Here is a 15,002-nt window from a genome sequence, read left to right on the forward strand (position 1 = left end):
TGTCATTTTGCTGTAGTATAAATTATTATGTTGTGCTTGGTATAAATGATAGGTTACTGCATGAGTCCTATTCTTTAATTCTGCATGAATGAGTGTGTGACTGACAAGTGGTATGGTCTGTCACACCCATCTGTCTCCTTTGGCAAAGTCTATATTTGCTTTTGTTTCCTTTGTTGTACATGCTCACCGCGTCTCATGTTATTAAATTCAGTTTTGCTGCTGTTCAACAGGTGGCGTGGTCCATTGCTGCCATCTACCACAACAGCAGGGGTGAGGAGTTCAGGGTAGATCCTGGCACGCTGGCTTTCTCGGTCACACTCTTCACCATCTTTGCCTTTATCTGTGTCGCCATGCTGATGTACCGACGGCGACCAGACATTGGTGGAGAGCTGGGTGGGCCCCGGACTGCGAAGGCCCTTACCACCATGCTGTTCGTTAGCCTGTGGCTCCTCTACATCCTCTTCTCCTCACTGGAAGCCTACTGCCACATCCAGGGCTTCTAAGATGATAGGAGATGTTGAAGAGAAGGGTGGGACAAAGCAAGAAAACATGGAGGAAAAAACAAGGGGGAGGTGGATGAATGGATGAATTTGGATTTAGGAATTAAGGCTGTCTCGTTGTTCTATAAGTCCCCCCTTCAGCAATAGATTTAATGATAGATGAATGGATGGATGTACAGATGAAGGAGTGCACATTTAAACAGATAAAGACAGAATGGAAAGAGGTACAGATGCATGGAAGGATAACAAAAAACATGAGATTAATAGGAAGCGAAATTATCCAGAACGGTGGAAGCTTAATGAGAAAAGGAAAAAAAATCAAAGATATATATTCGCGTCTCACTCTAAAAGTGCAAACCAATCAAGTCATCTTATTAAACGTGTCCCAACTGGCTCGACCTTACAGAATTACAATGAATTTAAACACTTGGACTGAGGTTAAAACAGAGGTACGCACCATAAAAGCTCCTATTGAGAACGAGTGGTTTCAGCAGGAGCCCTCTTTCAGTGTAGTGCATCGTATCCAAACACTGTAACAGGCAGGAGTGAGACAGACAAAGAAAGAATAACTTTATCAGTATGTGCATGCATGACCAGACAATACTGAAAACATAATCAGAAGAAACCGGATACATTGCCACAATTGTTTCATGACAACTAACTGTGTGTGTGCTGGTGTGTAACAGTGGGTGTCCCTGCTTGTGTGTTGTGGGAAGATGGTCAAGTACTGTGAAAAAAAACGCCTCTCGTCTTGCTCTCACTGCGTGAGGCGAGATATGCTTTCGTGTTCGAGGTCTTTTTGACTCTCGCTCTCCCAGCCTGTAGAAATGCCGAGTATGACTTTCGCAGGAGAGCAAATTCAGTGAGATGAAATGTTTTAAGCGTCACTGAGGTTCGAATTGTAAATATAAAGAGCTGATCGTACATTACAGCTTCACGGTTTTCCTTCTGAATGTCTCGGTTACGCCATGCGCTCCTGATCGGACCCTCTTTCTGTTGCTTTATACTGTAAATGTAAATGAATTAAGGACTAATTTGAACCAAGAAGTGGTTAGTGTGCTTTTATCTTTAATAAGGTCATGTCTGAGAAGACGAAATGGCCACTCTACCGTCGAAAACTGTTAGAAACTATTATCACTGCATAAATATCTAGGTATTTTTGATTTTACTATGGAACCACCTGGTGTTCCACCTGTGGGATTGCCGCCATCATTTCTGAATCATAACTTTTAAATAGCCTGAAAATTCTAGCTAGCACCCATTATAGGCCTTCTTTTCCTTCATTTTCTGCCACTTGGTTTACTTAACAGCTTCAGTCATTATCTCTGTGCATCGCCAACCTGGCTGGTCGCTGGACCAATCAAAATCTTCAAGGGCTTTGTAATAACCACTAATCCCTAACCCTGACCCTTGATTTATAATGTTTCACATAGATTGGTCGTTAAGGGGAATATTTAACAGGCGCTTATATTGGTAAACCTTACACATTGACTTCTCAGTTAAAAGAGCTTTGCTTCAAACTAGCGCAGGGCTACATGAGATAATAGCTGCACGTCTTTGTTATGTTACCACACCAGGCATCAAGAATTTCCTAGATATTGTAAAAGCAACCTGCTGCTTCTAAGTACTCATTCAGACAAGGCTTCAACTTTTCATTCCAAAAAACACTACTAGTCAAAAACATTTTACTCATAATATGTCTGGATGACGAAGGCCTTAACCTAAAGAAAGCAATTACCATCTGGCTTTGTCATATTTCTTTATTCAAAGGTAAGTTGCTTTCAAACAAATAACCTTAATGTGATCTGTGGGATTTACTCATTCTTGTTGAACTTGACACATTAGTTCATCTGCCAGTTTTCAGTCTTAACACAAAAGCCATCAGATAAAGGGATAGCTGAAAATGATTTTCTGTTGGGCCGGACGTCAGCGTAGAGGACGGGGTAAATGTGGATATGTAACACAGGTTACATCTAATCTCAGACAGCCTGTGTTTGACAAGCTCACACCGGTTTCAGGGCAATAACAGAAAGCTAACAGGGATACAGTTACAACACTTGTCCCCACAAATCTCCTCCTGCTGTGGAGTATATAGCCCAGTGTTTTAATTCTCAGTAGCCAGGTTACCATGGTAGTCCACCCTGGTTAAAAGCTAATTAACTCCTAAAGTGTATAATCTCTCTTTGTGACATGGGCACAAACAGTCTCTGTTATTCTATTATATATGTAGCATACTTTTGTTAGTTTAACAATGTAAACTGATCTTAAATTATTACCCCTGGTCTGTGTGCATGATGTGACAGAGGCCCACTTGGACTTATTTATCATCCTAATAGTGTGCTAGTAGCTTAAAAGGACACCGGGGCATATGAAACACTACGTCTACTGCATGCAGACCAAACTTACTGCCAGATCGTAAGACTCACAAACTAAAATTCCAAAACACTAAATGTCTGGAAATCTTCTGCTTTCTGTAATTCAGTATTAGACAGACAACAAATCGATCCCAAAACCTCGAACACCAAGGGCCCAGAATTATGTACATTTTAAAGCCTGTCTCGACTGTCAGAGAAGTTTAGACTTCAGACTGTTAACTATTGCAACATTCAGCTAAACTCACAAAGATCTCAGCATACACGTAACTTACAGTATATGTAGGCATAATAAAAGTCCATAAGTCCAGAATTCCTCTGCTTCTAATGTGTTTTTTACTTGATGTATATGATAAATTGTATTTATAATGTCATCTGTAAAAGTAAGTAGTCCGGACTAGATGTAATCCATTTTAAACTTGGCAGGATTCTTGTAAAAGGCAGATTTTAACCCCTGAGAAAGTAGACCTGGGCTGGCTTAGATTGGATGAGTTTGGCAAATCCAGATAATTGCAACGATATAAATACTCTGAATATAGCTTTTGAAAAAATTATTAATTACACAACAACACTAGGATGAAAATTTGAGAAGACAGTGCTACAGAAAAATGGCTTTGTTGCTGCAGTTTTGTTTGTTGTACAGTTTGAAAACTACTAAGAAAAGACATTTGGTGTATATGTCATTTGATAGCTACAGTATAATGAGATATTGCATTACTTGCATTTGTCAAACTCAGCACAATCTGTGGCTCATCATTAGAGTAGCTGTTCTTAAGTGAAGGCCTTGGAGTGGCAGTTTACCCCTGTTTTGCCAAAGGGAAAACTTTATATCAGATATTAATGTTTGCAGTCCAATCTGTAAAGGGTTTTCTAACCAATGGATCTTTCTTAAAACACCAAATATAATTCATATTTGATTAGTAATCTGAAAAGCATTAAAAAAGGCTTGATGTTGTTTTAACAGAACTCAAATCTTTTTATTTAAATTTGTATGTATTTGTCTCTTCACTGGCACGAGCTGAGGGTTTATACACTGTAAAAAAACTAAATTATGCTAGCTTGCTTTTAAAAAAAAAAGAAGGAATAACGATATTAAAGCTGTATGCATCACTTTTTGAGTACCTTCAGTAAGGTATTGTCTTTGATATTGCTAAATCATGTTGGAATTACTTAAAATGTGCCAGCTGCCTAATATTTTGAGGTGAACTCTAGCGTGAGCAGGAATCAAATGCTTGCAAAAATGCAGTTTCGTGCATTAAATTTATGGCTTGTATTTTTTTTTTAAATGCTAAAAGTTTTCTTTTATGGGAATTTAGCTCTTTTGCTGCACTGGCTTTGCTGCACTGGCGTTGCTGCACCGTCTCTCTGGGTGTATTCACTTTGGCTTAAGAGCTAGTCTGACATGAACCTTATTGGCAGATTAATGACAGCTGTTCAGAGTTTGAAACAAGGCTGGAAACTAAACATTGTTAGCTGTTGTTTAGCTAAAGACTTTTCTTGGCTGTACATCATCAAATATTAACTTTCTGGTTGAACTTTTTTTTTTCTATCTGCAACTAGCAACTTTCCTGCAAAGACTGTAAAGCAATTTGTTCCAGCTCAAGTCACAATAACGCTTGAGTCCAGCTTCGTGCTTTGGTTTGAAATTCTGCATTTTAAAGGGTCAAAAGTTAGCCAGGTCATCACTGTATATATTAACACTAACAGCTAGTAAGGAGTAGAAAAATGAGCTGTAGATTGCATTTGTTTTAACTTTTGTTCTTCTGTGGTGGGGTTTGAAACAGAATTGGGCAGGTTTTTAAATGACGGACAAGCATTGCACTGGTTCTTGTCGCTTATGTGAAACGGCTACTACGTTGGTTCATTTACAGAGTTGCTTCTGATGTAAAAAACAGAGATTGTGTTTTCTGTCTCTGATTTACACAATAATAATGATGTACCTGATGTAAAAATACAGTGGTGTTGAATCAGTTGTAAACCATTAACAATGTTGATTCTAATGTAAGGGTTGACGATATGTTTGTGTTGCCATATTCACTTTTTAACTGACTGTCTGTCTGACAGACCGAGGAATAAATAACAGCAACATCGGACAGACAAAATGAGCAAAAGGAAGGACAAACGCCCCTACTGGTACAAGCGGAGCAATATTTGCTACAGAGAAAAAAATGTACCGCTGGAAACAAAGGCTACCAGAGCTATTCTCTACCTTAAAATGCAACATTTAACATGTAGAAAAAAGGATGGTGATGTAGAGAAGAAGAAAGAAAAAGAAGATGACACGAAAGAAGATGAAAATAATAATAATAATAATTAAAAAATGAAGTTACAGCCATATGTTGATTTCTGGGTCAGAGAGACTGATGTGGACTTCTCCTGCCCAGCATGTGTATTGTTATGGTGTCTTTATCTGTCCCTGTGTCTCTCCACCCTCTTTCTCTATCTTGCTTTCTCAATCTCACTGCTGCCAAAGTAACCAAAACAGGCAGTTCTCCTTTTGTTCCGTATCTTCTTCCCAGCTCCCGTTCTACCCTCTGTCTCCCTATGCCATGTTTTCCATATTTTGGAATGTCAATGTGCTACTTGTTGACACTGTGCATGAATGATAACATGTCTGTATATAGTTATAGAGAATTGTATCCCATTTCCTTAGTGTTGACTAAAAAAGGTTTGAATGTTGTACAGATTCAGGTTTTCCTTTTTTTCTGTTCAGTTACATTTTGTAATGTATGTAGAGCTTAACAACATTTTGTTTTTAATTTAAACAAAGATGCGATGACTTTTTTTTTTTTTTTGGAGTAACTTGCACATTACTAATGAATTCATCAAGTTTTTTTGTTAAAAAAGGCAATATCTGCTGTTATTGAATGAGAGATGTGATCTTAAAGAAGTTATGTATCTTAAATAAGTAATCTATATGGGAGCTGCATGGGTTATTTGTACAAAAAAAGAGACGCTGCTTGCTACTTCTAATACTGTGGCTGTATGAGGAATACTGTATGTATATCTAAAGGTTATTTTATCATTAAAGAAATAATAATAATAATAATAATAATGTGTATATACTGTACAGTGTTATAAGTGAGGTGGACTATACGACCATCACACTAACCATAGAGAATTAATTCTACATATTTATTTAAAGGAAACAACAACACTCGCTACACTCAAGAATGACATATATTGCCTTTTTGGAGAAGTTGTAGTTTGCTTAGAGCTTATTTCTCTATCGCTGCCTCACTCTGCCCTCCCATGCATCCTCTTTCTTCATTCTTGGTTGGTTAATTTTTTTCCTTCCATCTGCTTCCATTTACTTTTATTTTGGCGTTGGAGGCTTTTGAGATTGCCTTTTGTCAGTGATTGTTGTCGTTTGATTCAGACAGCGTTATGTTTTTAGTTTGTCTTTTTGACTCGTGTCTCACTTATGGTTGCTTTTTATGCCCCCTAAATCATTATCTCTAGAACTGCTTCTATTCACCAACATCCAAGTATAGTTATGAATATCTGCCTGTGCATCTGATTTAGTCTCTCAACGGATAATTTGTTTGTATTTAAACCATCTGTTTTCCGAGCTGTCGATCATTTATCTTGGTTGCTGAATAATTCTCTTTTTGTTTTTCTTTCCTAAATTCTTCCTTTGTGCCAACAAATTCTGGTTTTTATTTCTTCACTCCTTCCTTTCATTCATCTTCTCTTTCTTTCTCTGTCCTCTTTGCACTTTCGGGGTGTTTCAGGGTTTTTTATGTTTGTCACTTTGATTTGATGTGGGGGGGTTTTCTTTTCTTAACGGAACAGTAACTTTAATAATCATGTTTGTAATAATTTTTAAGATTTGTTTTCTTTTTGCCGCTGTTTCTCTGTGTGTGCGTGTATTAATTTTCTTTTCTTTTTTAAATTAATTTCTGGTCAAGACCAAATGATAGGAGGAAAGTTGTTGTATGTGTGTTGCCACTAACTGTGACTGCTCTCCATGGTACATGGTAATTCTGATAAAACCAGTAAAATAAAGTTTGGGATACCCTGTTTCAGAGACCCTGTGAGTGCACTGCCTTTCTACAGTGTGTGTTTGTGAGCATGTGTGTTTGTGTTACATCCTGTCTGTATTTAAAAGCTTTAGTATCAAACATATTTATTATGCAGTTTCTATTATTAGCTACATATTCAATAAGTAAATAGAATCTGTGTGTCTCTTGTACACTTGAACATCCATATATATATAAATGCTAAATAAGAGGGGCCCTAGGATGGAGCCTTTGGGGACCCCACATGTGATTTCTATATTTTGTGATGAGAATTGGCTTATTGACACATAGAAGTTCCTGTTGTTAAGGTAGGATTTGAACCAGTCGAGTGCCGTACCAGAGAGTCCGACCCAGCTCTCGAGACGTTCCAGTAATATGTCATGATCAACGGTGTCAAACGCCACACTAAGGTCCAATAGTACCAATACTGTGGATTTTAATAACTAAATAATTAATTTGGGTTAAAATAAAAATCTACCAGTGGATAGACTGTTATTGAGACTACCTTATATAAATTTTATGCAGTACAGATAGAACATCTGTCCTTTAGAGTATAAAAATGTTCTAAATTCACATTTGCACTGGTCTTTTTTAATTATCTGACAAATTATGTCCCCTGCTGTGTAATTTATAGTAGTTATAGACTTTATATACAGTACTCTGCAAAAATCTTGAGTCACCACTCATTTGTTTATATATAGCTTGGAAAAGAGGAAAATTTGCAAATAATTTGCACATATAAATGGGAAATTTGTATATTAGTATATTTCTAATGAGGTTTGACCAACACAATTCACTTTTGCTTCTTGGAAGCAAAGCACAAAGAGCTGAAGGTTGGCTTGTGACTTTTGCAATGAAGTAAAATACTGGTATAGCCTTGAGATGACTGTTGCTTGGTAGTTTATAAATAAAATTCAACCAGATTTCATTGAATTGAATCGTGACATCCCCCTCTGGTTAGTGACATCCCACTATTAAGCTTCAATCTGCCATTACCATTGATGTGAAACCGGACATGAGGATCTAACTGAGAAACAAAGGGATACTGTATGCTTATAGGCTAAATCACACAGTAATGTTTGATTAACAGTCCTTCTAAATGGAATTAAACTTTATTGTCATTGCACATGTCACAAGTACAAGGCAACAAAATGCAGTTTGCATCCATCCAGAAAGTGCTTTTGCAATAATATAGATATATTACAGAATGTGGATCTATACAGCTGTAAGGAAGAAGCTGTTCCAGTACCTGGTGGTCTTAGTCCGGATGCTCCCAGAGGGCAGGAGAGCCCGTGTGCTGGGTGACTGGGGTCTTTGATGATTTTCCCAGCCCTTTTCAGACACCTCTTCCTCCAGATGTCTTGTATGGCAGGAAGTGGTGCTCCAGCGATGCGCTGTGCGGTTTTCAAAACCCTCTGCAACGCTAGAGCAGCTCCCACACCAGACTGTTATACAGTTGGTCAGGATGCTCTCAATGGTGCAGCGGTACCATAATTTTAAAAATGGCTATCATTTTATATTCAGTAAATGGGCTTCTGTGGCCATAAACCCATCAGAAAAGTGTTTTGAGGTCACAGAGTGAGAGATCTAAAGGTTCATATAGACAACAAAAGGCTTTTCCACTGTTGTTAGTAAGAATGCAGGCTTAATATTACAACCCTTTTAATACTAATTAGTCATTGCAAATATTGACATCACACATTTCACTTACCTTTCCAAATCACTACCTTAACTTGTGTTTACTACCTAACATCCAGTTACTATATTACATGCAACCTTGTTACTGTCACTATCCTGATACATCCATGCTGGCACTGTTTGCTGCTGCAGCTCAGTCCCAGTCTATCCTAGTTAAAAACATTTTGCCGAATCTTGCACGTGACAAAATTGATTTTCATAGTGTGACCGTGATTGGCATTTTGTGAGAGCTCCCTCATAAATCTGTGTAACCATTTGCTGTAAATTGTTATTTTCTTGATCTGAATGTCTTCTAGGTTTATTTGAACTAAAAGCAGCCAAACGGCATGTTACACTTGCCTAAAGCACTCACTTAGGAAAAACGCCTTCCGGGTAAAGTAGGGGGTCTGATTTGAAACTGAGTAAAAAGAAAAAACTGCAGGGCTTTTAGAGAAATAAACAGAATGTAAATATAGAGAAAGTTACACAATGGTCAGTAGAAAGCCTTTATAAGAGCTGATTGATAGATGAATTGTGTTTAGGTTTCTCCTCTTCCTTAGCTGCCACCATGATGGATCATGCCCGTTCTCTGCTGCAGGCATGATGGATTATTCCAAACACAAATAAATCCTCTTCCTGTTTGTTACATTTAGTTGTGGCTGATGTTTTATTTATTTTAATCCTGTCCTGTCTAGCACCTTTTGCAAACAGAATTGAAGCACTGTGGTGCTTCAGGGTGTCGCCAGGCAGTACAGCCAGCAAAGCCACATGAATGGCCTTCAACATCCATGGTGATCCACAACAACCTAGTCAAACAACAGACACACACAGTAAAAGGACAAGACAAACTGGTCTGGGTCTGAGACAAGGTGCACCCAGCAATGTTTGCTTCCCCATCCCACCCAGTTGGCCTACGGGCACCCACGAGCCCTGCAGGTGCAGACTGGATATCCTAACGTGGGTCGGCCCACTCTACAAGGCAAGGGGGCAAACCACTCCCACACAACAATGGACCCACCCTGAGACTAGGTGAACCCTGGTGTAGTTATTTAAAGTGCAAGAGACTAGGTAAGAGACAAGAGACTAGGTAAGAGACAAGAGACTAGGTAAATTCTTTTTTATTTTTGTTGTTTGAAGGTTGCGTATAAGTCAGCAAAATACACCGTGTTGCAGCATGTTTCATGCCGTTACTTATGTAAAGGTGTTTGCCTTGGCTGTTCATTATTTGCCCTCTGCTGTGTCTGTCTGAAATCTCATTAGCCTGTCACATTTGATTTCTAGACAGGTTCTTGTCTGGGCAGCCCACTGCTTGAAGGTTAACATGCTGGGAACTTAATGCGAATTTATGCATGTGTATGTGTGTGTGCATGGTTGATCCTGAATGCTGAATAAAACCTAAAACTGTCAGAAAGTCAAAGTTGGCTGTCAAACTATATGCAACGACTTAGTGAGAGACAAAAGGGCAAGCCTTGATTTTCTGTTTTAAAGAAAATCCTTTCTTTTAGCTCTCTGTCAGTCAGTGCTCATTCAAAGCCTGTGTTCTGAACAACAAGTTGCTTTACAAAACAATCAAGTACTTTAAAGATAGTTTGTTGTATGCTGTACTATACCTTTAAGATATAGATTAAAAGTGCACATCTTGAAGCATTGCAGGTATTTACTTTAACGGGCTAATAAAATAGCAAGTTATCCATGGGACAGTGATTAATCTGCTTGGGTTTGCAATAGTGAACACTACTGGAATGGATTAGACTGAATAATTCCCTAACAGGTATGACCTGTGACTCTGACTTTTGTCACAAAAGAGATATACTAAAAGATGTGTGTGTGTGCGCGCGTGTGTGTGTGTACATGTTTATATATATTTGTGAGGACCAAATATTTTGAAGGCATTTTGAGACTCAAAATGTGGTTTTAGTGTCAGGGTTACAGTTAGGCTATGGTTAGGTTTAGGCCAAAGGTTAGGATTAGGCATGGAAAGCATTATGTCAATTAGATGTCCTCACTAAGTTATAAAAGGCAAGTGTGTGCACGTGTGTCCAGTGAAATAATAACTTATTAGTCTGAACATGCAGTTTGTAAATACACCATATGGACAACAGTACTGGGACATTTACACATTACACCTACAGCAGCTGCTCAGCCATGGAAGCTCATCCCACGAAGCTCCAGGTGCACAATTTCTGTGCTGATGTTAATGAAAGAGGAGTTTTAGAACTTTGGGGTTATTGAGTCAGTCAGAGTGTTCGTGACTTTTACATAATATGCACCTTATTGCTTTGAAATAACACAAATGACTCACGTAAGTAAAAAAAAACAAAACACAAATTTGTTATGTAAATCCAAATAAATAAGATTCTTTTTTTCTTGGAAGTTACTTTAACACAGTTGGGCAGACCATTTAAAGTAAAAAAAAAAAAGTTTAAAAAAATAATAGACTGTTCAGTAAATCCAAAAAAAGGAGACTTTAAAACAGACGATGGTGAGATTTAATTTTCTTTCTTTTCCCCAGTGATTAATTTTAGAGTATCTTAAAATGCATTCTATTATAAGGTTTCAACAGTCTAACTGGTAACTTGTGTTTGGTGTCCTTGCTTTAAGTTGAAACACCTCTGCCCTGCTTCAGTTAAAGTTTGGAAGGTACGTACTAGAAGAAAAAGCTTTTGTGTTTCTGTTCATGGAGTGAAACTGTGGAACAGTCTGAATATGGAATTAAAGCAATGTCCAAACATAAAACTGTTCAAAAAGAGTTATAAAAATATGATCTCCTCGAACTATAAAGAAAAGGAAAATATTGAAATTAAGTGAATGTCTCTATTTAAAAAAAAAAAAATCATGATGTGATATTATAGTATATAGAATATCAGAAATCTGTTCACTTTTTTTTATTGCAAATTATATCAGTAAGGAAGCTGACTAAATATTAACTGATAATTTATGGCGTCGGATTAAATAAGTGTTTACTTCTTCCCACTCCCTTTCAACATGTAAATTAATCAGAACGATAGCTATATTGAAATGTATTGTTTTTATTATTATTTTCTTTTCTAAATGTATCTGTATATTATTTACATGTTTGAAATAAATAAAAATAAAACATGTCTAAAATATTCTGAGAATATGTTGTTCTATCTAAAATTACAGAAGATACTTGACATCAGTTTTATCCTTACCGTGTATTCAGTGAGGCCTCTTTGTGTTAAGTCCTTCTAATATAAAGGTGCTGATGGAAAGTACCTTTTTATATGAGTTTATTTTTGTAAGCATCTTTGTCTAAATGTTTTCCTGGGATCATGCCACTCTTGTACAACATTTTCTCAAGAGGGCTGTAAGTGAAGAAGTGCCTGGCCTATAGAGACACTTTATATTTCGATATGTCAATTTATTTTTGAATGTCTAGACAGTCATTTTATCTCCACATACACTCATTCCCTTTATATACTTATTTATTCTCTTACATCTGCTTCTGTCTCAGAGGATGACAGCTTAGTCAGCACTGGAATAACAATAGCAGCTAGGCTTGTGTGCAGATTTCCTAATAGAAATGTATTGTCAAACAGCCATAGAGACTTTGCTCACAATGTAATTTAAATGTATTCTTATGGTATATTTTATTGGTGGGCAAATAGAAATGTGGAATATATTTGAACATTTAGCAAAAATTATTCAATACTCAGATTTTAAAGTTTTAAAGAAAAATTATAACCTGTTTGAGATCAAAGTCACTAATTTACAAGGACAAGATGCTGACATTTTTGTTGCTGTTGTTTAAAGATTAAGAAATTAATCTTATCAGACCAACTTTTCCTAAACATGTGACATGGGACTGAATTTGTGAAGCTATGTAATTCCTTGCCAAGAAATGGCAAGTGGAGATTTTTCATCAAAATGCATGAATATATAATTTTATAGAAAATCAAGTTTTACTTAATAAAAGGAAAGGCAAACCTAAAACACTGACATGGATCCTTCCAGGATCATGTACGTCTGAATTACACATGCAAAATTTAAATGTTATTTTTGTGAAGTAAAATTATGTATATACCAGGCAAGACTCCAGGTGCAGGCTGTGCTAAGATGCCCCTGAGACAATCCAGTGCACAACGGCAGGGTGCAAGATGATTGGATTCCTAATACAGATGGACAAACTGTTATTGCACTCTGCCAGTGCAATTGCCCGAGATTAAAGGATATATATACTTTTTTTTAAACTTACATCCTAACATGTTATGAGGTGTTTTTATAAAAATACACATTGGCTATTGTGCCTAACACATCCATGTCTCTCTCTCAGCAAATCTTCAGGTGGTCCAGAATTCGACATCAAGGACTTCTGACATAGTGGTTTGTTTCTATATTAAACTATTTCTATAGCTGTTTCTATATTAAACTATTTCTATAACTGTTTCTATATAGAAATTTTAATTTTAAACCAGTTGTTGAAAGTTTTCATTTTAGAAAAGCCATTGGCAAATTTCCGACTTAATTTTTCTCTTGACATATCTCTGTGTTGATCTTTTCCCTTTAAATATTTTCCCTTACTCTCTCCAACCGCGTTGCCCTGCATACGGGAGGTCAACTGGCATTTGTGTCGTAGAAATGTCAGGCCTGTGGGAAAAGGAGAAAGAGGAGGAGGGGGGGGGGGGACATCACTTAAGGTCTATGTAGACTCATCACACATGAACTCTTCCTTGCATGCAGACACACACATAGAATAATTAGTAGATGCCTTCCAGGCCAAATTTTGCCCACTTACCTCTGCAAATAATGGCTTGATTGAAAGGCTTAAAGTAGTCGCATTAAGCCCACGTGTGTATGTGTGTGAGCACCTAACCGCAGGTGTTTCACACACGTGGAACAGATTGAAATTAAATGTCAGGGAAATACCAGAGCATGAACTTTTCAACCAGATTTGTGTGCGTGCGTGCATGCTTGTGTGTGTATACATGCACTTTTCTTTACAGTGGCAATGTCTTTCTTCTTGCATGTGTTTCTTAAACATTCCACTGTAAATTAAAGCCTGTTACTTCAGTATTTATTGCATGGATGTGTATGTGACTACACCTTTTCTAGCTTACATGTTTATACAGTTATGAGGGGTTTTTTTTAGTCTAAATAGGTCCTTATTAGGTTATTTCCAATAAGTAAATAACTAATTATTATAATAAACTGTGTTGATTGTATTCTTTTTCATTGGCTTTTTTTGAAACAATGAAGGGCTAGAGAAAAAAAGATATTTTTGTAAAGTGTTTCTTTTGTTATTTTAGTTGTTTAAAAACAAACAAACAAAGAAAAACCTATTCATGCTACAGTTAATTAATATAGGCCATAGGCCAAGAGTCCAGACTCATAAGACCAACTCCAAACTACAAGTTAAACAAGCTTATTTACAAGAACACAAGGATAGCAACATTTTAAGCAAAGGGTCTCCATTAGTGAAGCCTAGATAAACAGCCAAATCTAGTTTCTTCTCTCCTCAGAATCTGAACTTCATTCTTTCTGATGCCTTTAAGGCAGTGTCTCTGTATTTAGTTTTGTTGTCTGTAAGTGAAATTAACATATAGTAGGCTGAGATTACATGAATGTTCCACCTTTTTAAATAAAATGCTATAATTTGGCTGAATCTGAGGCAGCACATCTCTACATTATTATTGCCCCCCTTTTTTCTCCAACTAATCAATCTATCTTTCCCTCCCGCACATCTGTGTGTGTGAGCTCTGACCTTGATCCTGGAGTGGACATGGCCACTGAAGGGCCCAGGCCACACATGTTTTCACTTCACACTGTCACTATTTAACGCCAAATCTTCTCTCACTCTCTGGTGCACTCACCTAAAGTCCATGTTCTGACCATTGTCTCTGCATTCATTTCTTGTTGCTGAAACTTTGTTAAATTCCTTTATTAAAACTTCTCACCAAGTCCTTCTCATGGGACTGTAACATGCACACTCCAGAGTTCATCCAGCTGGTTTTCTCTTCTTTAACATTATCAATAAACATTGTTGGGTCTGTGTTTCCACATGCCTCGCTAGTTTAGCGACTAATTCCTCATGAAGAATGCAAGACATAACAGAACATCTTCAACCGTTTTTTTAACTCACTAATGAGGGAAGCTTTGGTCAGAACCAGCTCTTGGAGCTCACGCTCCTCACCTGTCTCCAAACCCAAATCCTTCAAAGAGGAGCTGTCCTCGTAGCCTTTTTATTGACATGACAGTTACAATACACAATACAACACAAGCACCTCCCCTCGTAAGACCCCCCAATGGTTCTAAGACAAGGCACTATGTGCGTGTATGTGTAAGCACCTGTATGCATGTACAAGAACGTGTGTGTGTGACCTCCTGCTCACCAAAAGGATCATAAAAGCAGGAAGCTTACAACACAAGAAACAGATCTTTCAGATAGGATGTATCTACAATAAAACCTCCCC

At 37.4% G+C, this 15,002-nt stretch overlaps 1 protein-coding gene across 3 annotated transcripts in view; it reads left to right on the forward strand.

Annotated features, from left to right (window-relative positions):
• slc8a1b (solute carrier family 8 member 1b) overlaps positions 1–6,904 on the forward strand; it is a 142,484-nt gene extending 135,580 nt beyond the window's left edge. For all 3 annotated transcript variants that reach the window (XM_026189820.2, XM_026189822.2, XM_026189821.2), the window contains exon 11: positions 231–6,904. In XM_026189820.2, coding sequence (XP_026045605.1) covers positions 231–503 — 273 coding nt within the window. In that variant the 3' untranslated portion in view covers positions 504–6,904. The remainder of the gene's footprint in view (positions 1–230) is intronic.
• Positions 6,905–15,002: the final 8,098 nt, after the last annotated feature.

The sequence above is a fragment of the Astatotilapia calliptera genome, chromosome 13, assembly GCF_964374335.1.
Source record: "Astatotilapia calliptera chromosome 13, fAstCal68.1, whole genome shotgun sequence".
NCBI classification, from domain to species: domain Eukaryota; kingdom Metazoa; phylum Chordata; class Actinopteri; order Cichliformes; family Cichlidae; genus Astatotilapia; species Astatotilapia calliptera.